Genomic DNA, 23,506 nt, shown 5'->3' on the forward strand with positions numbered 1-23,506 from the left:
ACAATAGCTAATCGATGTTGAATGGGCCATAGTAATGTCAATTTAGCAATACAATTAAAAAAGTTATAGCCCTGCAAAGTAGGTGAACATCTCCATAGACAAATAGAGCTGGCAGAGGATGGTATAAGAAGGGTACAAAGCCTGGCGAATAATGGGTTAATTGTGCTCTTGCCTGTGTTGACTAGGGCGCTCTTGTTAAAAAAAAATATCTCAATGTGAATTATCTTTAAAAAAAAAAGAGAGAGAATTTAGAGCCTTACCTCCTCCTTCATTCACAGTTCCTTTAAGTCCTGGTGTTTTAATGCAGTCCACCAAGTAGACGGATAGTTCCTTTAGTCCCAACAGAGAATGACTGCAAGATGCCATCTCCTCCACTGTACTGGATATCAGTGGGGCTGTGGCCTAAAAATACCAGATAAAAAACAGTAACAATAAGAGTCTTGCAAAGTACAATGTTCACTCTCCCCAGAGTAATTGTAGATTGACAGGTTTGGCGGAGTTTTTTTTTTTATGTTAGACATGTCTTGTCACTGGTATTTGATGATGAGAGTGTCACCTTAAAGGGATAGTTCAGAGTTTTGGACATCAAGTGTTATGAAATACTATAGTAGTATAGTTGATGCAGTGCCCTCAGTTTACACACCGAGTCTCGTGGTCGGAGTTCTGACCTGGCAGAAGTTTTAATCACCCACAGCAGAAAACAGTGTGCCTCATTTTCTATGCTTCAAGACCCAGCATTTAGGCCTGTCACGATAACACATTTTGCTGGGCGATTAATTGTCCCAGAAAATATTGCGATAAGCGATATTATTGCGGTTTTGAGAGATTTTTTTGTTGAGAAATGTATTTCCCAAAAGTTTTCAATTAACCTTTTTATTTTTTTTACTAATATAATAATAGCATAATAATGCAAGGAAACCGTTTCAAAGTGCAATAAACCTTTAAAACATTGGAAGACATTTTAAATATCCTAAATAAAAAAAATTATCAGTTTGATTGTTTATTATAAAACAAACTGAAACTGGAAACAAGCCCTCTGTCTGGCTTTTTGTGTCATCCTTTTAACATGTACATGTATTATTAATGTACCTTGCGGTACCATGTACAAAATGTTAATAAAGTATGAGGAAAAAACTGTGGAAACGTAATAAATAAAAAGGCAGTGAAACAATAATCAAATAAACACCAAAATATATACTATCTCTATTGGAATGGAGACTTCAGCACAGGATAAACTAGGGATGGGCAAAAATAATCCAGATCGATTGATCACATGATGTACTCGAGTACTCGTGGAGGAAAACGCTGTACAAAATAAACGTCTTTTCCGGTGTTTTAGACTTTTATTTTGAAACCCACCCACCGGTCCGGACCGGAAGTATTGTTGTTATTATCCTAGCAGAACTTATTGAGCGGACAACTTGTCTCGTCCGGCTATGTGTTTTTGAGCTAATGATAAAACAAATGTTGAGATTGTTGGTGAACAACTAACTTTAGGTTAGTTTTAACGTTAGCTACTAACGTTAGATGCAGCTACTACAGGCAATCAACGATGAGGAGGAAGCGTCAAAGCCGTATATAATAGAATAGTAGCCCTGTGGTGCGTAGGCACAACTCGAAACTACCCGTTATAATAAATTAATTCATGTTTAACTTGTCCCCGTGTCCAGTCCTTTTACTAGCCCCACCCGTTCATTGTAAACAATGATGAATGTAATTGTATTAACGTTATTCTGTGTTGTAGCTATGCTATACGTTGTATTTAGTTTGTTAGCTATTTAGCTAATGTTGATAGCATCAATACTAGATCTTTAATCTTTATTTAGCAGTCCAGTTTCTCCGGGCAGTAGCGAGTAACTACTTGGGTCTAAAAATAGCTACACTACAAAGAAGGCTACTTGGTTACAAGGAGCAACACTATTGAGAAATGTAGTTAAGCTATGTGGCGTTGCTAGTGCCCCACGGAGCTCCCGTGCTGACGTGCTGTACTCTGTAGTAAGGCCAGCGGCCCCCCACACGGAGAGTGACTGACAAGGGGTACTGGTTCCGCCTCGTTAAAACAAACACGCAAATGGCAATTAATTGCGCCCGTCAAAATCATTGCATTAATTTAATTATATTTGCTGCCTGTCTGAAGCTTCCCGGTTCACTCAGAACCAGGCCAGAACTCAGACCACGGTACTCTGTGAGTTAAGCTAATGGCATCGCACCAACTATACTATTAGCAAGTATTTCATACGACTTAACAGTCCAAAAATCCAAACTATCCCTTTAACTCACAAGTCAGACAAGTGTTTGGCCATGCCAAGTTTCCCCACATTCTGGGGAACAAGATGGGCCAAACAGGGTATTATGCTGCTTGGAGTTTAATCAAATCACATGCTTTCTTGGTGTCAGATTTTAGCATTGGGGAAATCCCCCCCCAATCCCGCTACCCTGTTTTAGTCTGGCAGGGCCCGATACACGTATCAATACATCCCTGGAAGACAATCATTCACTAGTTTTCAAACTTTATTTGTTCATAACATATTTACTTATGCTCAACAAATGCTCAACCAATGTATTGAAAAGTATACTCTTTGTTTGGATTGTAATATGGGGGGGGGGGGGGGGTGGACAGATAACTGGTTTGCCAGCTAACCACTTATTTGAAATCAACCAGATATTCATAACGGTTCATTTGGATTATTTTGATACCGATATCAAATAGATGTCATATCACTTGTAAACTGGTATTGGAAAACTTAATACCATAATAATGTCAAAACTAGCAAAGAGTGTACCCAAAAAGAGTAGATTCCTGAACTCCTACAGTCTAAGGTCGCTTTCACACCTGAGCTCTTTGGTCCGCCTTAATCGAACCCTGGTGTGGACCAAACAAGTGAACTCAGATGTAGCTCTGTAGCCAAAATGGCAAATATGTGCCCACTTCTATCATTGGAGTGGATGTGTCAACTCTGCTCGACTCCAATGGTAGGTGTCTCTAGAAACCCTGAAGTCCTGCATCCACTAGTCAAACCTAAGAAATATGTGCTGTATTTTGTTCATCCACTAGTCAAACCTAAGCTATATATATGATGTATTTTGTTCATCCACTAGTCAAACCTAAGCTATATTATGTGATGTATTTTGTTCATCCACTAGTCAAACCTAAGGGAAATCTGATGATGAGATTCTGTTCATATAGCCTAACCCAGGGGTCAGCAACCTTTACTATCAAAAGAGCCACTTTTCCCCCGTCCCACAAAATAAAATGCTCAGGGAGCCGCACAACCTATTTACCCTTAAAATGAAGATAACACAGTGTATAACGTTTTATATATCCCCAAGCATACCCCACATTTAGCATAAAACGCCTATTTATTATACTTTATACTTATAGCACACAGTTTGTTGCATTAATGGGATTATAAAGCAACAAAAAGAAAAATTTTGACTTTTTAATTGCTGTTTTTACCTGTTTTTAACCAAAGGAAAACCTCAAACTCTTATGAAGAGGAGAAAAAATACTGGCTGTGTAGACCTATTTTTTAATAAAACACAGAAGAGGAGACAAAACACTGGTGTCTGTAGACCGACTTTGAAATAAAACCCTGAACTATTCAGGTATATTTGAGTCCTTCCCTTATTTGTGGAACATTTATAAAATAGAAAGTAGTCCACTTTGAAAAAAGAATACCATGTGTAGACCTACTTTGAAATAAAACACAAAAAAGGAGAAAAAACACTGGCATCTGTAGACCTACTTTGAAATAAAACCCTGAACTATGCAGCTCTATTAGAGTCCTTCCCTTATTTGTGGAAAATCTATAAAATAAAAAGTAAAATTTTCATTGTTCGCAAATTTCGCACCACATATCAGGCATACAGGTAAGCCTTTTGTTGACTAAATATCTTAGTTGATGAAATATTTTTTCATTTCAGTGTCTCAGTACGATATCGATCTCCAAAATAAAAATAAAAAAAGAAAGTAAAAGATTTTTTTTTTGGGCCAGGGAGCCGCAGCTGATTAAGAGCCGCATGCGGCCTCGAGGCCGCAGGTTGCCGACCACTGGCCTAACCCTAAGCATAACAACTGAAGCATAATACCACCTCGGAGAGTTATGGTGTTGGCTAGGATCGGCTATGTGGTCATCTTTCTTGTCTGCATCCGGTGAAACAGCTGACACGTTTGTTGGGGCCGTCACTGAGGTCATTCTTTCCCTGGGACTCACTGGACACTGCTCTGTAAAGTCCATACACAGACAAAATACTAATTTAAAGCAGATTAAACATTTCAATTAGGCTGTATGGTTATAGCAATTGTACAATAGAAATGTAGTAATGTCATATTACCAATGTGATATTATCACTGCAGTGTTTTGAGTAAGCACAATCTTTTCACGTTTGACAATTTTGTAATTTTCTGTAATATTAGACTTGTTTTTAAATGTTTGCACAATCATGTATCATCATTCTTTTTAATTCTGTATTATACTGTTAATTTTATTATATCTTATAGAAAAGCCTCAATGGACTAGTGTTGAAAACTAGCACTTGTGCTATAAACACGCAAAACAACACATCTTGTCTGTTCACTGTGACTGGTCCAATGTAGCTGTGGTGTCCATTTTAAATAAAAGTTCTTTCATTCATTCATTCATTCATTCATTCATTACTTTTGCAAAAATATGTAATTTCATAAAGTCTAAACAAAGTTGAAGGTTTCTCTGCTCCCAATTTGTCTCTTGCTCGTCTTTTCTACATGCTTGTTTTGATTCTGTAGGTGTGGGGGGGGGGGGATACATTTGTATGCTCCTCTCTTACACATCTTTGTAAACAAACTACTGCTTTCTAGGGGTGGGACGATACATCGATCCAGATCGATATATCGATCTATTATCAATTATCAAATAGGATCGATGCAACGTAAAAAGATAGATTCATATTGCGATACTCTTATTTTGAAAATCCCCTCGTAAGCATATCCGCCCGGCTGCAACAACAGTAGCTCAGCGCAGCTCAGCGTGTGTAGACATTAGACAGCATTGCTTCAGAGTCCGCCTATTTTGCCCGAAGCCTATTTCCCCCACAAGGGGTCAAATGCATCTAACATGCTTTCCATCCTCGCCATTCCTTTATGCCCACGTCGCGTTAAATACCGAAATTAACGTTGCGTTAGCGTGAGCTAACTAAGCTAAGCTGATAGAGCGATAGAGAAGACAGCAGAGGCCCACTAGGGACTGGGAAGGAGGGGGGGTTACTGCATTCTCGAGATAGCCCCACTAACAGGATCTGGCCGGTATTGCACCTTCTGACTCCCAATATGCCTTTTCCAGCCAAAATACAGCGCTGTGATAGGATATTAACCCTTTAATCGCCAAAAACGCTGGGCAGCGTCTTTCCCCGCCATGCTCATTCTGCCGAAGACGCAGGGGCAGCGTCTTTGATATCAATATTTCAAAAATCTGTGATCGAAATCATATTTCTCCCCCGGAGACATGATATGTACTGTTGAGCCCCTCTCAACTCTCCAACGGTTCAAGAGCGCCATCTGGTGGCCGATCGGCGGATTGCCCAAACAGGAAGTGATGCGGATGAAGTGGTGCTCACCCATATTTCGTCCGGGCACTCACCATCGTTAGCGGGACTCCATCTTGACACACTGCACGTCGATCGGTTGCAAATAACTCAATAAACAACATGATTTGGACGTATATACTATTATACAACCTGGAAATGGATCGGATATTTCTACATCCCATAATAGGAATATTTCAGTTCCACGCTCATCGTCCAACGGCGCAAGGAAGATACGGTAAGATCCATCATTATTTTTCAACGTGTTCGATACTAACTGCTCTAATGATCATATCACCCACACTAGATGAATGATATAACGTTGGCCACGGAATTATAAACGACCCCCCGCCCATCCGGTCAACATCAGATCATACTTAGTAACTCCTAGAAGCACGTCCAGTTGACATTTTTTATCTCGCACAGATTCCTATCAAACTGTATTTCATCATCAATATAATGCATTTAGGGCTATAAATCAAGTTCTAGAGAAAGCTGCAGAAAACGATAAAAACATACTTATACTTTTTTTTTTTTTTTTTCATTGTAGTCAGTTATTCTTAATTCCTTTTCTCCACAAGATTATACATATACCCACATACCCCCCTCCCCCCTCCCCTTTTCTCTCTCTTAGCATCTTTGGTTTTGTTTTTACTGTTCTCATACAGAAATAATATGTACATTAATTTGTACCTCCATTAGAATAGCTCGTACACAAATATAAATAATTGAAAATAGGAAAAGAAAATGTACATAAAAATGAAAATAAATAAAAATAAATGACATCTTTACATCACCTTCACTGACGTGTCTCCGGTCTCTCCCGGGGTCCGGGTCACGGCTGACCGCGGGAGAAAGCGGGGGGACTCATCCTATAGCAGCCCTCCTATATCTTCCCTTCTCAGATATTCTTTAAATGGTTTCCATATATCCTCGTAAATCTCTATATTGTTCCTGAGGATATACGTTATTCTCTCCATAGACATGCATTGTGCCATGTTTTTAATCCAAGCACCGATTGTGGGTGCGTCTATTTTCTTCCAATTGAAAGCTATTGTTCTTTTTGCCTGTAGTATAGCAAAATCAATACATTTAAATTGTTTGGTTCTCAGGTTCAGATTTATTGGATATAAATGTAACAATATCATTTTGGAGTCTAGTGGGATATTCACTGACAGGATATCTTTGATTTTATTCACCACCTCCCCCCAGAACTTCTTGATTTTGTCACATTCCCAAATACAATGTATAAAAGTTCCCCGATCCTTGGTACATTTAAAGCACCTATCTGGTGTGTTGCTGTTGTATTTATTCAATTTGACAGGGGTTATATAAGTCCGCATCAGCCATTTGTATTGAAGTAGTTTTAAGCTAGTGTTGGCTGTTTGTGTCTGAGCCTCCTCGCATGCTCTGTTCCAGTCCTCGTTTGAGATCTCCTCTCCCAAGTCCAGCCTCCATGACTCCAATCTAGATAGTGACGTCTCGTCTGAACCAGATACAATCCAGTTATAGAACATTGATAACAGGCCTTTGCTGTTGCAGTTCTTGATGATACTTTTTTCTAAAGATGAAAGTGTAGGAATTGCCAGTGACTGGTTTTGCTGAGAGGAAATGAAACTTCTCAGTTGCAAGTATTTAAAAAAATGCTTCCTTGGGATGTTGTATTTTATTGATAGTTCCTCAAAAGGTATCAAGACCCCATCTTTGTAAAGGTCAGATATTTGACTTATTCCTTCTTTTGCCCATAGTTTGAATCCGGCATCCAGTTTGCCTGGTTTAAATGAGACGTTTCCCCAGATTGGGCTGAATTGCGACATGGAGTTATTTATTTTCATAAATGTCTTTACCTCATACCATATATTAATCATGTTGAGCACTATGGGGTGTGTAGTATGTTTTCTTAAATATTTTGGCTCAGCTGAATACATGTATAAATGTAGTGGTAGTTGCATTGGGTATGCTTCCACTCCCATCCATGATGGTGGTTCTTCCTTAGAAAAATAAAACATTACAGTTCTCAATTGTGCAGCCAGGTAATACCAATGAAGGTTAGGACAGGTCAACCCCCCTGCATCGAATGGAAGATACAACAGAGATAGGCGGACTCTAGGACATTTCTTGCGCCATATAAATTTTGAGATGAGAGACGCAATCTTTCCGAACATTCTTACCGGTGGTGCCAGAGGGATATTTTGAAATAAGTATAGGACCTTTGGTAGTATGGACATCTTTAGTATGTTTATCCTCCCTATCACAGAGATGGGCAAGAACATCCATCTCTCTATGGATTTGAATACAGAGTCTATCATAGGTTCATAGTTTATTGATGCTATATTTTCTATTTGGGGTATTATTTTGATGCCCAGATAGGTGAAGCTGTTCGAGAGCTTGAAAGGAAATTCTTGTTGGTCAGCGGTTTTTCTCTCGTTGTCATTAAGCAGCATAAGTGATGATTTTGAGGCGTTTAGTTTATATCCAGAGATACTACCGAACTGATCAATTATATCGAGCAGTGCAGGTATCGATGTATCTAGGTTTTTTAGGAACAAAATGACATCGTCCGCAAAAAGGGCTATTCTGTGATCGTTATTACCGATTCCAATCCCATGTAGCTGTCTGTTAGCCCTGATTGCTATTGCTAACGGTTCGATAGCTAAAATGAACAAGAGCGGTGATAAAGGCGAGCCTTGAGGGCAACCCCTGGTGATATTAAAGGGTTTAGATGTCACTTCGTTTGTTAGTACCTCAGCTACAGAGTTTAGGTGTAGTAATTTGATCCAGTTACAAAAGTAATTTCCAAATCCAAATCGATCAATAACATCAAAAAGATAACCCCATTCCACCCTATCGAAGGCCTTTTCCGCATTGAGCGAGAGAAGACCTGTGTCCCTCTCTCCTTTTTGGTTGTATAGGATGTTGAAGACCCGTCTAACATTGTGAAATCCCTGTCTCCCTTTTATGAATCCATTTTGATCATCTCCCACTATCTCTGGAAGTACGTTCTCTATTCTTTTGGCCAAGATTTTACTAAGGATTTTGGTGTCGTTGTTTATCAAACTTATAGGACGGAGGTTCTCGCATTTAGTATTGGTTTTGCCTGGTTTTGGGAGCAGGATAATCAGGGCCTCTTTCATTGATGCGGGTAAGTAACCATTTTCAAAGGATTCTAGGTACATCTCAAAAAGGGGGGTCATTAATTTATCTTTAAAGTGTTTATATAGGTCAATTGAGAGGCCGTCTGGTCCCGCTGTTTTTCCAGGTTTTAATGCTCCTATGGCCTCTGATATCTCTGTTATGTTTAATTGTTCATCCAGGTTTTTTTTTCTTTCTTCAGAGATTTTGGGGATGTTAAGGTTATCAAGAAATGTAGTTTGTGTAACTTCACTAATGTTATATTCTGAGCTATATAGTTTTTCATAAAAGGTTCTAAATGTTGTGTTAATCTCTAATGGATCGATTATATTATTTCCATTGCCGTCCTCTATGTTAGTGATTGTCCTCTCAGTCTGTTGTTTTTTGATGCGCCATGCAAGGAGTCTACCAGGTTTTTCTCCTTGGTCGTAATAATTCTGTTTTAGCCTCATCACATTTGCAGCAGCTTTATCATATGTTATCTCGTTATATTGAGTTCTGAGTATTAATAATTGTTTTGAAATGAGATGTTCGTTCTGTCCTTTCTGAAACCTTTCATTCTCAAAAATTTTTATTTTGGATTCCAGATCTCTAATTTCTTTCGTTCTTTCTCTTGTCGTTCTACTTGTGTAGCTTATAATTTGACCTCTAATATATGCCTTGAAGGCTTCCCATCTAATTGTGGCTGACGTTTGATTCGTGTTAATTTCAAAGTATATATCAATTTGTTCTCCCAAGAAAAGTAAAAATTTTGGATCTTTCATCCATTTTGTTTGAAATCTCCATTTATGAGGTTTGTGTATCAGTTTTGGTTCCACATATACCATAGATACAGCTGCATGGTCTGATATGACTATGCTGTTGTGTTTACATCCTCTAATATTAGGTAGTAGTTCTGTTGATATCAGAAAGTAGTCTATTCTGGAGTAACTTTTGTATGTACTCGAATAACAGGAAAATTCTTTCTTTGATGGATTTAGGTGCCTCCATATATCCAGTAGGTTCAGCTCTTTTATAAAATAGTGTAGTGTTTTCCTGCATCTTGTGTGGGTGTTATCCACTCCGAATGATCTATCTTCCTTTGGGTCGAGGGTGCAGTTAAAGTCCCCAGCGATAATATATTTGCCTGGTAGTGTTGAGATTTTTAGAAATAGGTTATTATAGAAGTTAACGTCATCATTATTTGGTCCATATACGTTGATTAGATTGAGGTGTTCAGAGAGAAGGCGACCTCGTATAATCAAGAATCTACCGTTAGGATCCTTTATCACCTCTTCAATTTGAAATGGGATAGACCTGTGTATTAGTGTCATTACACCTCTAGCATTGGTAGAGTATGATGTTGAGAAGACCTGTCCTGGCCACCTCCGTTGTATTTTAGGTGTGTCGTTCGCTAATAAGTGTGACTCCTGTAAAAACACAATCTTGGCTTTTAGTTGTTTTATCCTGTTCATAACTTGTTTTACTTTAGTAAGCTTTTGAAGGCCTCTGCAGTTCCATGAAATATATTCAATTAAGGTATCTGCCATTTTGCATTAGTTGTTTTGTCTCCCTGAGACTGTTGTAAAGATTCGGATGTCATGATGTAACCGTATAGAAATAAGAAAAAAATAAAAATAAAAACTAATAAAGTTGGTTGGTACCATAATACAGAGAGAGAGATTACCCTACCCCTAACATGCCCGAGTTGACCACTCGGGCAACCCTTAACCCTTACTAAGTAGCTTCCTTTTCGAGCTCGAAATATGTCCACATCACTGTGAGGAATCATATTTCCTTTACCTCTACTCTATGCTACCTGAGGTGTGTGACCGTTGGTACAAGATAAATCAAAAATTAAACATGAACATCAAATATAAATCAAGTGTGTGAACTGTTTAAGCATTGGTATTACAGTACATACATTATGTCCACCTAGAATATAACTTTTGGTACACTTTTAGAGAGCTGTTTAGCCCTCAAAATACACGTGTGAAAGTGTATATACATATTGAGAAGTGCCACAGAACAAGTGACACTTTTTGACAATGACATCCTGGGTCGTTCCTATATGACCAGTATAAATCTTTGAACTGAACTCTGGAAAGACAGCTCTATGATGGCTCTACTTATAAAAAAATGGAACTGAGCCTTTAAATGTCTCCATAGAAAATGTCTGTGAAAAGCTGTGAAAAGGGAGTGAACCAGCGGAATGTGGGCCTCTGGAGAGGAGAGAGACAGAGACAGAGGAGAAAGAGCTGTGTAATGTTAACCCTTTCAGACGGGAAGGGTTGCTGGTTGAAGTCTTGAATCAGAAGAGGAAGGAGAGGAGAGCAGACTATAATGACTATAATGTAATGTAAACTAATGTAATATAGTACACCGAGTACTGTATTGTACCTGTAACCTATTGTACCTGTATATATCTGTATATGTATGTGGTGGGCTATGTAAGATATATTACGGCAGTCTGCCTCGTCCTCGTCTCAGAACGAAAGAGGCCCCATGCAGTAGGGAAGTGACCGGCTGGAATGCAAGGCCAAGAAGAGGGAGCTCTAGTCAGAGGGGCATTGTATTCTTATGAATTACTTGATTTGATATGTAACTGCAAAGTAACAAATAACTGAAGGAGGGATATGACACGTACTGTACAGTGATTGGAGCTATGTACTGATGATGGCGTGACGTGACGGACCTTATAAAAAGGGCCAACTGGCGAGAGCACAGCGGGATTTTTTACACGGAGAAGGAGAGAGAAGAAGAATGGTGCCTACAGACTTTTTTGAGAGATTTTGAAGTTTTTACCATTGTGTGACTTGGAAGACAAGATGTTGCTTGCGGGCACAAGACGTGCCAGATGAGATGTTTTTTGTTTTATACTTCTTTTAAGCTGTAATGGATATTTTAGCTCAAGTCTTTTTCTGTAACTTCATTGAAATAAAAATGACTTTTTATAATCCATTGAGTTCGTGGACTGATTCCTGCCAACAGTGCCAGCAAATACCAGCCGCGCCCTGATTTCCTCTGAGGTGACTATGTCCTGAAATACAGATTGAATCAATTGACTGGTTAATGCTTTTCAGCTAAAAAATATATATATATATATATATATATGTATATGCTATGTACTGATAAGAAATACTATGCATGTAGATGGGTGTTGTTTGCGGGTTCCGGTGTCTCTGTGTCCAGACGGACTCTGTCTTATGTGGGACCTCGACCGTCTGAATCACTGCAGGGTTCAAGACGGTCGGTTCCGCTGACGGAGGAGGAGGAGGAGGAGGAGGACAGGAGGCGCCGGGGAGTGCAAACAATGACTACGTGTTAGTACAGTGGTAATACTTATTAAAAAAGGAGTAATACAACCAAGCTTTCAAATGAGCAGTATTACAAGCCCTTTCGTAAAATGATGATAATAATAATATTATTTTTATTACAGGCGATAATGGTTCTCCTAGACATATATTCGGTTTATTTCAAACAAGAAGAGATTAACAACTCTTCATGATTACATTTCATATCAACTGGATATCACAAGACCAGTGACTTGAAGTAATCTAGACAGAAATAGTAAAATGACTCGAGAACTTGGCGAGTTTAGCACCTCGCCGGGGGATATCGAGCGGCCGCAGGTTTATATCTCGAGTAGGTGATTGAGATATCATAGAGGCGACCTGTAGCTTTCAACATGGCGTCCCTGGTTAGGGCTGAGATCGGTAAGATAACAGCCAAAATAAAATAAAATAGAAATATTGGAAAAAAAAAAAAACGGAGAACCGAGTTTTAGAATACACCAGTCAAAGGATATTGATCTGTAGGGCCCTCGATGGAGAGCAGTGGCAAATTAAAGGCATCTGCATAGTGGGGGCATTGCTGGTGGAGCGGTTGAGCCCGCAAAATTGGATAAAAAAAAAAAAAAAAAAAGGGGTAAAGAAAACCCTCTCTCTAAAATGTCTGGCAGTTTAGAGAGATGTGAAGCGAGCCAAAAACGGCCGTTCACAGAAAGGCGAGGGCTCCCTAGCCCAGAGACACTTTGTATGAGCGGAGTGTGGATGTGAAGCGAGCCAAAACGGCCGTTCACAGAAAGGCGAGGGCTCCCTAGCCCAGAGACACTTTGTATGAGCGGAGTGTGGATGTGAAGCGAGCCAAAACGGCCGTTCACAGAAAGGCGAGGGCTCCCTAGCCCAGAGACACTTTGTATGAGCGGAGTGTGGATGTGAAGCGAGCCAAAACGGCCGTTCACAGAAAGGCGAGGGCTCCCTAGCCCAGAGACACTTTGTATGAGCGGAGTGTGGATGTGAAGCGAGCCAAAACGGCCGTTCACAGAAAGGCGAGGGCTCCCTAGCCCAGAGACACTTTGTATGAGCGGAGTGTGGATGTGAAGCGAGCCAAAACGGCCGTTCACAGAAAGGAGAGGGCTCCCTAGCCCAGAGACACTTTGTATGAGCGGAGTGTGGATGTGAAGCGAGCCAAAACGGCCGTTCACAGAAAGGCGAGGGCTCCCTAGCCCAGAGACACTTTGTATGAGCGGAGTGTGGATGTGAAGCGAGCCAAAACGGCCGTTCACAGAAAGGCGAGGGCTCCCTAGCCCAGAGACACTTTGTATGAGCGGAGTGTGGATGTGAAGCGAGCCAAAACGGCCGTTCACAGAAAGGCGAGGGCTCCCTAGCCCAGAGACACTTTGTATGAGCGGAGTGTGGATGTGAAGCGAGCCAAAACGGCCGTTCACAGAAAGGCGAGGGCTCCCTAGCCCAGAGACACTTTGTATGAGCGGAGTGTGGATGTGAAGCGAGCCAAAACGGCCGTTCACAGAAAGGCGAGGGCTCCCTAGCCCAGAGACACTTTGTATGAGCGGAGTGTGGATGTGAAGCGAGCCAAAACGGCCGTTCACAGAAAGGCGAGGGCTCCCTAGCCCAGAGACACTTTGTATGAGCGGAGTGTGGATGTGAAGCGAGCCAAAACGAATTCACAGAACTGCAAGCTAACTAGCACTACATCGGCTAACAAGCCAGTGCTAACACCCATGAGCTGGCCGTAGCCAGACGGAAGCTAACTAGCACTACATCGGCTAACAAGCCAGTGCTAACACCCATGAGCTGGCTTTAGCCAGACGGAAGACCCATGAGCTAGCCAGACGGTGCGACCCATGAGCTGGCTAGACGGAAGACCCAGGAGCTGGCCGTAGCCAGACGGAAGCTAACTAGCACTACATCGGCTAACAAGCCAGTGCTAACACCCATGAGCTGGCTTTAGCCAGACGGAAGACCCATGAGCTAGCCGTAGCTAGACGGAAGCTAACTAGCACTACATCGGCTAACAAGCCAGTGCTAACACCCAGGAGCTAGCACGAGAGAAGCTAGCTCAAGAGGAGCTAGCACGAGAGAAGCTAGCTCAAGAGGAGCTAGCACGAGAGAAGCTAGCTCAAGAGGAGCTAGCACGAGAGAAGCTAGCTCAAGAGGAGCTAGCACGAGAGAAGCTAGCTCAGGAGGAGCTAGCACGAGAGAAGCTAGCTCAAGAGGAGCTAGCACGAGAGAAGCTAGCTCAGGAGGAGCCAGCACAAGAGAAGCTAGCTCAAGAGGAGCTAGCACGAGAGAAGCTAGCTCAGGAGGAGCCAGCACGAGAGAAGCTAGCTCAAGAGGAGCTAGCACGAGAGAAGCTAGCTCAAGAGGAGCTAGCACGAGAGAAGCTAGCTCAAGAGGAGCTAGCACGAGAGATGCTAGCTCAGGAGGAGCTGGCACGCCAGAAGCTAGCTCAGGAGAAGCTAGCACAAGAGAAGCTAGCTCAGGAGGAGCTAGCACAAGAGAAGCCAGCCCAGGAGATGCCAGCCCAGGAGAAGCTGGCACGGGTAGCTCAGGAGAGGCTGGCGCGGGTAGCTCAGAAGAAACTGGCGCAGCAGATGCTAGCTCATGAGAAGCTGGTGCAGCAGATGCTCGCTCAGGAGATGCAAGCACACGAGACGCTAGCTCGCATGTTGAGACATCTCAAAGGACTAGAGATCCCCGAAAGGGCCTCAATGGACCAACTGATGGAAAGAGAAGTAAGGACCCCTGGTCAAGATCCAGGGTATAAGATGGTGGCGAAGGCAGAACTTAAACAACACCACGTGGTACACACAGAAGAGAAACCTTACTGCTGTGTCCAGTGTGGGAAGACCTTCAAGACGAAGGCAGAACTTAAACAACACCACACGGTACACACAGAAGAGAAACCTTACTGCTGTGACCAGTGTGGAAGGAGCTTCAAGACGAAGGATCACCTTAGACGTCACCACGTGGTACACACAGAAAATAAACCTTACGGTTGCGCCCAGTGTGAGAAGGCCTTCAAGACGAAGAGAGAGCTTAGAATTCACCACACGGTACACACAGAAGAGAAACCTTACTGCTGTGACCAGTGTGGAAAGAGCTTCAAGGCGAAGCGTAACCTTACACTACACCACATGGTACACACAGAAGAGAAACCTTACTGCTGTGACCAGTGTGGAAGGAGCTTCAAGACGAAGGATCACCTTAGACGTCACCACGTGGTACACACAGAAAATAAACCTTACGGTTGCGCCCAGTGTGAGAAGGCCTTCAAGACGAAGAGAGAGCTTAGAATTCACCACACGGTACACACAGAAGAGAAACCTTACTGCTGTGACCAGTGTGGAAAGAGCTTCAAGGCGAAGCGTAACCTTACACTACACCACATGGTACACACACAAGAGAAACCATACTACTGTGACCAGGGTTACATGAGCTTCCGGAACCTGCAAGGGCTTCAGAGACACAGACGGCGGAGGCAGCCATGCAAGGTGCCAACCTGCTTAACGGGGGCAGTAAGGGGTGATGTGTCTCGCTCAAGAACACGGCGACGCACTATCAATGACGAGTGTGGAAATGGAAAAAACCAAGAAGACGATGTAGTCATTCTTCCTCTTTATAAGGCGCCAGGCTCCACCTCAAAACAAGTATCTCCCTCCACTGACATAGAGGCGTTCAACTCTCTAGACGAGTACCTAAACGCCAAAGACATCAATTATGAGCACTGTTCCATTTACTATGGCCCAGAAGAGGAGGATGGCGACATTCAGATGAAGGATCAGAACCCGAGGCCACAGATGACGCCTTCAGGTGAAACTGAGTCTGAGCCTGAACAGGATGGGGAGCTAAATACCTCTGAAACTGAACACAGTTCTGATTACTCAACATATTGAGTAACAGCTAAAGAGAAGCTAGCACAAGGAGACGCTAGCTCACCAACGAGGCTTCAATGGCCCAAATGATGGAAAGAGAGGTAAAGACCCCCGGTCAAGATCCAGGGGATAAGATGGAGAAACTAACCCCCGAGCAGCAAGCAGAGATAAGGGCAACAAAGGGAGAAATTACCTTCTGGGGCCCTGACACGTGACACTCAAGCAAGTGCAAACTGCACTTGACATACCGCTCACCTGTCAAGAGGAAGAATATGTAGTGTTATTGTCATTTAGGAAGGAACATGACATAGAATACTAAATGCATTTTGTATATATTTTAAGTATAATATGTAAAGATGTCCGTCCTTGCTCTAAATCCAGAGTAAAGTAAAGTGAATTTGTAATCTGTTTCATTCGGAAGGGAGTTCCTGACAGCAACCATTTGGTGGGTTAGCACCCTACCAGCCATATCAGCTGCATGAGATGTACACTCACCAGCACCTATGGGTAAAAAATTGAGACTCTGCAAACTCTCATCAAGCTTAGCACCTTGACGCGGGGGGACAGAGCGAGCATCAGGGTCTCTGTATCCGACGGGCCTATCAGATTTGTGGGGACTTGGAAGCCTCAGCATACAGGACGCTGTGGTGCTTGGGCGGCCAAGTCACTGGTTTATAGGTCTGTCAAAACGGATTGGAGGTTCCGGGGCTAAGAACATAAGTTCAAGTGAGTTGGGCTTTATACTATTTAAATAGGTATCAAAAACCGAAATGACTGCTGTCGGGTGCCTCTGGAGTAGAATTAATTACAGATTTGAAAAAAACCAAACGTAGAAGATTCTACTCAAAGAAAGAATCACACTTAAAGTATATTTCTGTGATTGCGGTAAAAGTTTACTCACGACTAAAAAGTTACGTAATGTTTTCTTACAGTCAAAAAAACGTAGGAGATTCTACTCAAAGAATGAATCACACTTAGAGTATATTTCTGTGATTGCGGTAAAAGTTTACTCACGACTAAAAAGTTACGTAATGTTTTCTTACAGTCAAAAAAACGTAGGAGATTCTACTCAAAGAATGAATCACACTTAGAGTATATTTCTGTGATTGCGGTAAAAGTTTACTCACGACTAAAAAGTTACGTAATGTTTTCTTACAGTCAAAAAAACGTAGAAGATTCTACTCAAAGAATGAATCACACTTAAAGTATATTTCTGTGATTGCGGTAAAAGTTTACTCACGACTAAAAAGTTACGTAATGTTTTCTTACAGTCAAAAAAACGTAGAAGATTCTACTCAAAGAATGAATCACACTTAAAGTATATTTCTGTGATTGCGGTAAAAGTTTACTCACGACTAAAAAGTTACGTAATGTTTTCTTACAGTCAAAAAAACGTAGAAGATTCTACTCAAAGAATGAATCACACTTAAAGTATATTTCTGTGATTGCGGTAAAAGTTTACTCACGACTAAAAAGTTACGTAATGTTTTCTTACAGTCAAAGAAACGTAGGAGATTCTACTCAAAGAATGAATCACACTTAAAGTATATTTCTGTGATTGCGGTAAAAGTTTACTCACGACTAAAAAGTTACGTAATGTTTTCTTACAGTCAAAAAAACGTAGGAGATTCTACTCAAAGAATGAATCACACTTAAAGTATATTTCTGTGATTGCGGTAAAAGTTTACTCACGACTAAAAAGTTACGTAATGTTTTCTTACAGTCAAAAAAACGTAGGAGATTCTACTCAAAGAATGAATCACACTTAAAGTATATTTCTGTGATTGCGGTAAAAGTTTACTCACGACTAAAAAGTTACGTAATGTTTTCTTACAGTCAAAAAACGTAGAAGATTCTACTCAAAGAATGAATCACACTTAAAGTATATTTCTGTGATTGCGGTAAAAGTTTACTCACGACTAAAAAGTTACGTAATGTTTTCTTACAGTCAAAAAAACGTAGAAGATTCTACTCAAAGAAAGAATCACACTTAAAGTATATTTCTGTGATTGCGGTAAAAGTTTACTCACGACTAAAAAGTTACGTAATGTTTTCTTACAGTCGAAACCTAAGTAGAAAAAATAGGTACCAGGTCACCTGAACCAAAAGTAACCTAATGTTTACTTAAAATCAGAATAAGTCCTGCATAAGTCCTGCTACTGTGACGGTAGTGGAACCAGCGTAATAATACAGGCTGGTGTTATCAGCAGGAGCTGGGTCTATAAGAGGCTACATAGCCTGGATCTACAAGCTGGCTAACTAGCCAGAGCTAACACCAGACATAACAGTAACTAACTACCCCGTCTGGACCGAGACAAGCACAACACAGGGTCGATCCCCTGTGCAAGAAGGAAGTGGACGGAAGCAACAGTCCGAGAGGCCTGGGAACAATGTGCGCTGGTAAAGGGAAAAAAACCTGAATCAGTGCCACACTCTTAGTGCCACACTCTCTGGGTGGGAGTCAGCGGACGACGCAGCGGATGGCAAGAAGGAATATACTGACTCAGGTCAGAAATCGGAACTGGAGGAAGACCGGGATAGGTCAAGCTCCAGAGCATCCTCAGGGTCCTCATCTAGACCTCCCAGACCTCCCAGACCTCCCAGACCTCCCAGACCTCCCAGACCTCCTAGACCTCCCAGACCGGACAGAGAGACATCGGCCTGGACCCAGGTTACAGGGCGACGAGAGCCCTGAATGGACCTGAAAGAGAGAAAAGAAATGAGTCCTCTGTGGACTGTATCTGTGATGTCCTGCGAGGCCTACGGACAGGGTCACACGATAGGTCAAGCTCCAGAGCATCCTCAAGGTCCTCATCTAGACCTCCTAGACCTCCCAGACCGGACAGAGAGACATCGGCCTGGACCCAGGTTACAGGGCGACGAGAGCCCTGAATGGACCTGAAAGAGAGAAAAGAAATTAGTCCTCTGTGGACTGTATCTGTGATGTCCTGCGAGACCTACGGACAGGGTCACATGACCAGGCCAACCACACGTCAATAGAGGACTGCTGCTACAATTCTCGGGGACCCGTGGGGGTCGCCCGAGAAGTGACAAATCAACCTACCTCAAACTATGGGAGAGATCCAAGAGGTCAGAGGGGGCGACCCCAAGATGACCAAGATGACCAAGGTGACCAAGATGACCAAGGTGACCAAGATGACCAAGACGACAACAGCCTGGGTGCATCGGCCGGGAACAACAGATGCAAGTCTTCCCGCCGGATACCAAGCAACAACGTGACCCCTATCCTGTCGAGCCGTCCAGCCAGGGAACAACAGATGCAAGTCTTCCCGCCGGCTACCAGGGTAACAAGGTACCGAGATGGCAGAGGGGGTGTGGAGAGTCACAGCCACGTGACCCCACAATCGCCATCTCGTCCCCCAGTACAGACGCTATTAAGACAATGGAAAATGACCGCCCAGAATGACAGAGTGGGTGAGAAGTGCCACAGAACAAGTGACACTTTTTGACAATGACATCCTGAGTCGTTCCAATATAGCCGTATATACCTATTTTTCACATGTAATTATATGCTTCATTATTCAGTTGATGATGGACAATGACCGCCCAGAATGACAGAGTGGGTGAGAAGTGCCACAGAACAAGTGACACTTTTTGACAATGACATCCTGAGTCGTTCCAATATAGCCGTATATACCTATTTTTCACATGTAATTATATGCTTCATTATTCAGTTGATGATGGACAATGACCGCCCAGAATGACAGAGTGGGTGAGAAGTGCCACAGAACAAGTGACACTTTTTGACAATGACATCCTGGGTCGTTCCTATATGACCAGTATAAATCTTTGAACTGAACTCTGGAAAGACAGCTCTATGATGGCTCTACTTATAAAAAAAATGGAACTGAGCCTTTAAATGTCTCCATAGAAAATGTCTGTGAAAAGCTGTGAAAAGGGAGTGAACCAGCGGAATGTGGGCCTCTGGAGAGGAGAGAGACAGAGACAGAGGAGAAAGAGCTGTGTAATGTTAACCCTTTCAGACGGGAAGGGTTGCTGGTTGAAGTCTTGAATCAGAAGAGGAAGGAGAGGAGAGCAGACTATAATGACTATAATGTAATGTAAACTAATGTAATATAGTACACCGAGTACTGTATTGTACCTGTAACCTATTGTACCTGTATATATCTGTATATGTATGTGGTGGGCTATGTAAGATATATTACGGCAGTCTGCCTCGTCCTCGTCTCAGAACGAAAGAGGCCCCATGCAGTAGGGAAGTGACCGGCTGGAATGCAAGGCCAAGAAGAGGGAGCTCTAGTCAGAGGGGCATTGTATTCTTATGAATTACTTGATTTGATATGTAACTGCAAAGTAACAAATAACTGAAGGAGGGATATGACACGTACTGTACAGTGATTGGAGCTATGTACTGATGATGGCGTGACGTGACGGACCTTATAAAAAGGGCCAACTGGCGAGAGCACAGCGGGATTTTTTACACGGAGAAGGAGAGAGAAGAAGAATGGTGCCTACAGACTTTTTTGAGAGATTTTGAAGTTTTTACCATTGTGTGACTTGGAAGACAAGATGTTGCTTGCGGGCACAAGACGTGCCAGATGAGATGTTTTTTGTTTTATACTTCTTTTAAGCTGTAATGGATATTTTAGCTCGAGTCTTTTTCTGTAACTTCATTGAAATAAAAATGACTTTTTATAATCCATTGAGTTCGTGGACTGATTCCTGCCAACAGTGCCAGCAAATACCAGCCGCGCCCTGATTTCCTCTGAGGTGACTATGTCCTGAAATACAGATTGAATCAATTGACTGGTTAATGCTTTTCAGCTAAAAAATATATATATATATATATATGTATATGCTATGTACTGATAAGAAATACTATGCATGTAGATGGGTGTTGTTTGCGGGTTCCGGTGTCTCTGTGTAAATACTATGCATGTAGATGGGTGTTGTTTGCGGGTTCCGGTGTCTCTGTGTCCAGACGGACTCTGTCTTATGTGGGACCTCGACCGTCTGAATCACTGCAGGGTTCAAGACGGTCGGTTCCGCTGACGGAGGAGGAGGAGGAGGAGGAGGACAGGAGGCGCCGGGGAGTGCAAACAATGACTACGTGTTAGTACAGTGGTAATACTTATTAAAAAAGGAGTAATACAACCAAGCTTTCAAATGAGCAGTATTACAAGCCCTTTCGTAAAATGATGATAATAATAATATTATTTTTATTACAGGCGATAATGGTTCTCCTAGACATATATTCGGTTTATTTCAAACAAGAAGAGATTAACAACTCTTCATGATTACATTTCATATCAACTGGATATCACAAGACCAGTGACTTGAAGTAATCTAGACAGAAATAGTAAAATGACTCGAGAACTTGGCGAGTTTAGCACCTCGCCGGGGGATATCGAGCGGCCGCAGGTTTATATCTCGAGTAGGTGATTGAGATATCATAGAGGCGACCTGTAGCTTTCAACACATATATACACACATACATATATATACACATATACACACACACATAGAAAATATATACAAAAAAAAAAGCAATAACAAAAAACATACACATTTCACTGGATTCATTTTTCTTTTTTTTTTTTTTTTTTATAAACACTCATTCGTTGACATTCAAAAGTCAACTGATTAGCTGCCAGAGTCTTGTTTGGTGCCATAACATATTGGAAAATATAGCTTCGAAAGGCCTAAGTAATGTTATATTTACTAGGTGAAATAGAGGATACGTGTTACATCACCTATCTACGTTTGAGGGACACGTTACAGCAGCAGTCAATTGTGTAGTTTACTCCTCGACAAAGGTAAGAGAAAAAGTAAGAGTAAAAAATAAAAAATGAAGAGTGCCGAAGCAACAGTTCATGTTATCTGTTGCTTCTGCTAGGACAGCTAGGTTAACTACATCAGTCAAACAGCTAACGCTGCCATGTTGTTTAGCCTGTCGGCTAAGTAGGCTACTGGTGGTAAACAGTTATAATGTTGTATGCTTATTGTGGATAACACAAAAGATAGGTTATATAGTGTTCGTGTTTATGTAGCCTACTCACCCGCCAGGACAAGAAGTGAAAGTTTAACATTTTCCGAGAGTCCTCGATAGTCCATTCTAGGTTAGCTGGCTCAGTCAAACAGCTAGCACAGCCAGCTAGCCTGCTAGTTAGCTTGTTGGCTAACCTGCCAGTACGACCAGTAATGCGACCTTTTGGTTATTTAGGCACGTTCATCGTTTTCAGATATTTTTGGGTGAAGTCGGTTGCCAGAGCTGGGTCTTCGAATCGGTGTGTCGAGTTGTCCGGTAACGTTATCCTGAGAACTGCAGGATAAACAAGTCCATATTTCACTTCAGTGCAGGTTCTCAGCAGGCGTTTCACCTCACCAAAGCTAGCTCGCTTCTTAGCTACTGCCGTTGTATAGTCTGCGAAGATGGAGATCCTTTTCCCATCAAGGAGCAGGGGAGACCTTTTCCCCGCTTGTTGCATCATATCGTTGCGAACGTGGAAGAAATGTACTCTGATGACAAACGGTCGTGGGGGTTCTTCTTCTCTGGGGCGGATTCGCAGGGTGCGGTGAGCTCGGTCCAGTAGCGGCTTCTCCTCCAGGCCGAGTAGCTTTTGGAGCAGCCCGGCTATGTATTCAGTTGGTCGTGGACCCTCTACTCCCTCTGGTACACCTAGCAGTCGGATGTTGTTTCTCCGCATTCTGCTCTCCATATCCTCGCAACGGTTGTCTAGGTATTCTACCCTAGTCACCAGGGAGCCGACGGTGGTTTCCAGCTCACGGATGCGGGTGCTGTTATCTGTGGCGCCGCGTTCCAACTCCACTATAACCTCTCCTTGCGTATCAAGTTTGTTTTGTACTTTCTCAATAGACTCTTTTAGCTCGTCTTTGACTGCCAGCATCTCCGATCTGAGAGAGTTTGAAAGGGAGTCTATTTTAGCAAAGATATCGGTCTTAAGAGAGCCCATCATGGCTTGTAGTAGTCCAGCAGTTAGGATCCCGGTTTCGTCACCGGCCTCATGAGCGTCTGGTGTTAGGCCTCCTTTTCGTGTATACGGCATTATAAGTTATATTTCCGCACTGATATCACCGATATTTCATCAATTTCGGGTTGAATGACTGTTCAAACACCTACTTAACACATTCAATTTGATAAGAGTATAATATGCAAGTTTAGTCACACACTCAGGAGCGGTGGGGAAGCGTGTCTTACATCCTCCTCCTCCTTTTCTCTTTATTATACTTATACTTTAGACCGTATTTTAGTATGAATATGTGAATGAGAAAGTATAACGTTGCTACACCCTGAACTTCCCCAAGGGGATTAATAAAGTATCTATCTATCTATCTATCTATCTATCTATCTATCTATCTATCTATCTATCTATCTATCTATCTATCTATCTATCTATCTATCTATCTATCTATCTATCTATCTATCTATCTATCTATCTATCTATCTATCTATCTATCTATCTATCTATCTATCTATCTATCTATCTATCTATCTATCTATCTATCTATCTATCTATCTATCTATCTATCTATCTATCTATCTATCTATCTATCTATCTATCTATCTATCTATCTATCTATCTATCTATCTATCTATCTATCTATCTATCTATCTATCTATCTATCTATCTATCTATCTATCTATCTATCTATCTA

The 23,506-nt window shown here is 41.9% G+C and overlaps 1 protein-coding gene across 1 annotated transcript in view; it reads right to left on the reverse strand.

Moving 5' to 3' along the window:
- Positions 1-22,044: 22,044 nt before the first annotated feature.
- The window catches only part of LOC311231838 (uncharacterized protein), a gene marked incomplete at its 3' end in the record, with an annotated part of 81,095 nt that continues 79,633 nt past the window's right edge, over positions 22,045-23,506 (reverse strand). The window contains exon 6 of the mRNA XM_084318459.1: positions 22,045-22,744. Coding sequence (XP_084174585.1) covers positions 22,045-22,744 — 700 coding nt within the window. The remainder of the gene's footprint in view (positions 22,745-23,506) is intronic.

The sequence above is a fragment of the Notolepis coatsorum genome (assembly GCF_963971535.1).
Source record: "Notolepis coatsorum genome assembly, chromosome: 7".
Classification (NCBI taxonomy): Eukaryota; Metazoa; Chordata; class Actinopteri; order Aulopiformes; family Paralepididae; genus Notolepis; species Notolepis coatsorum.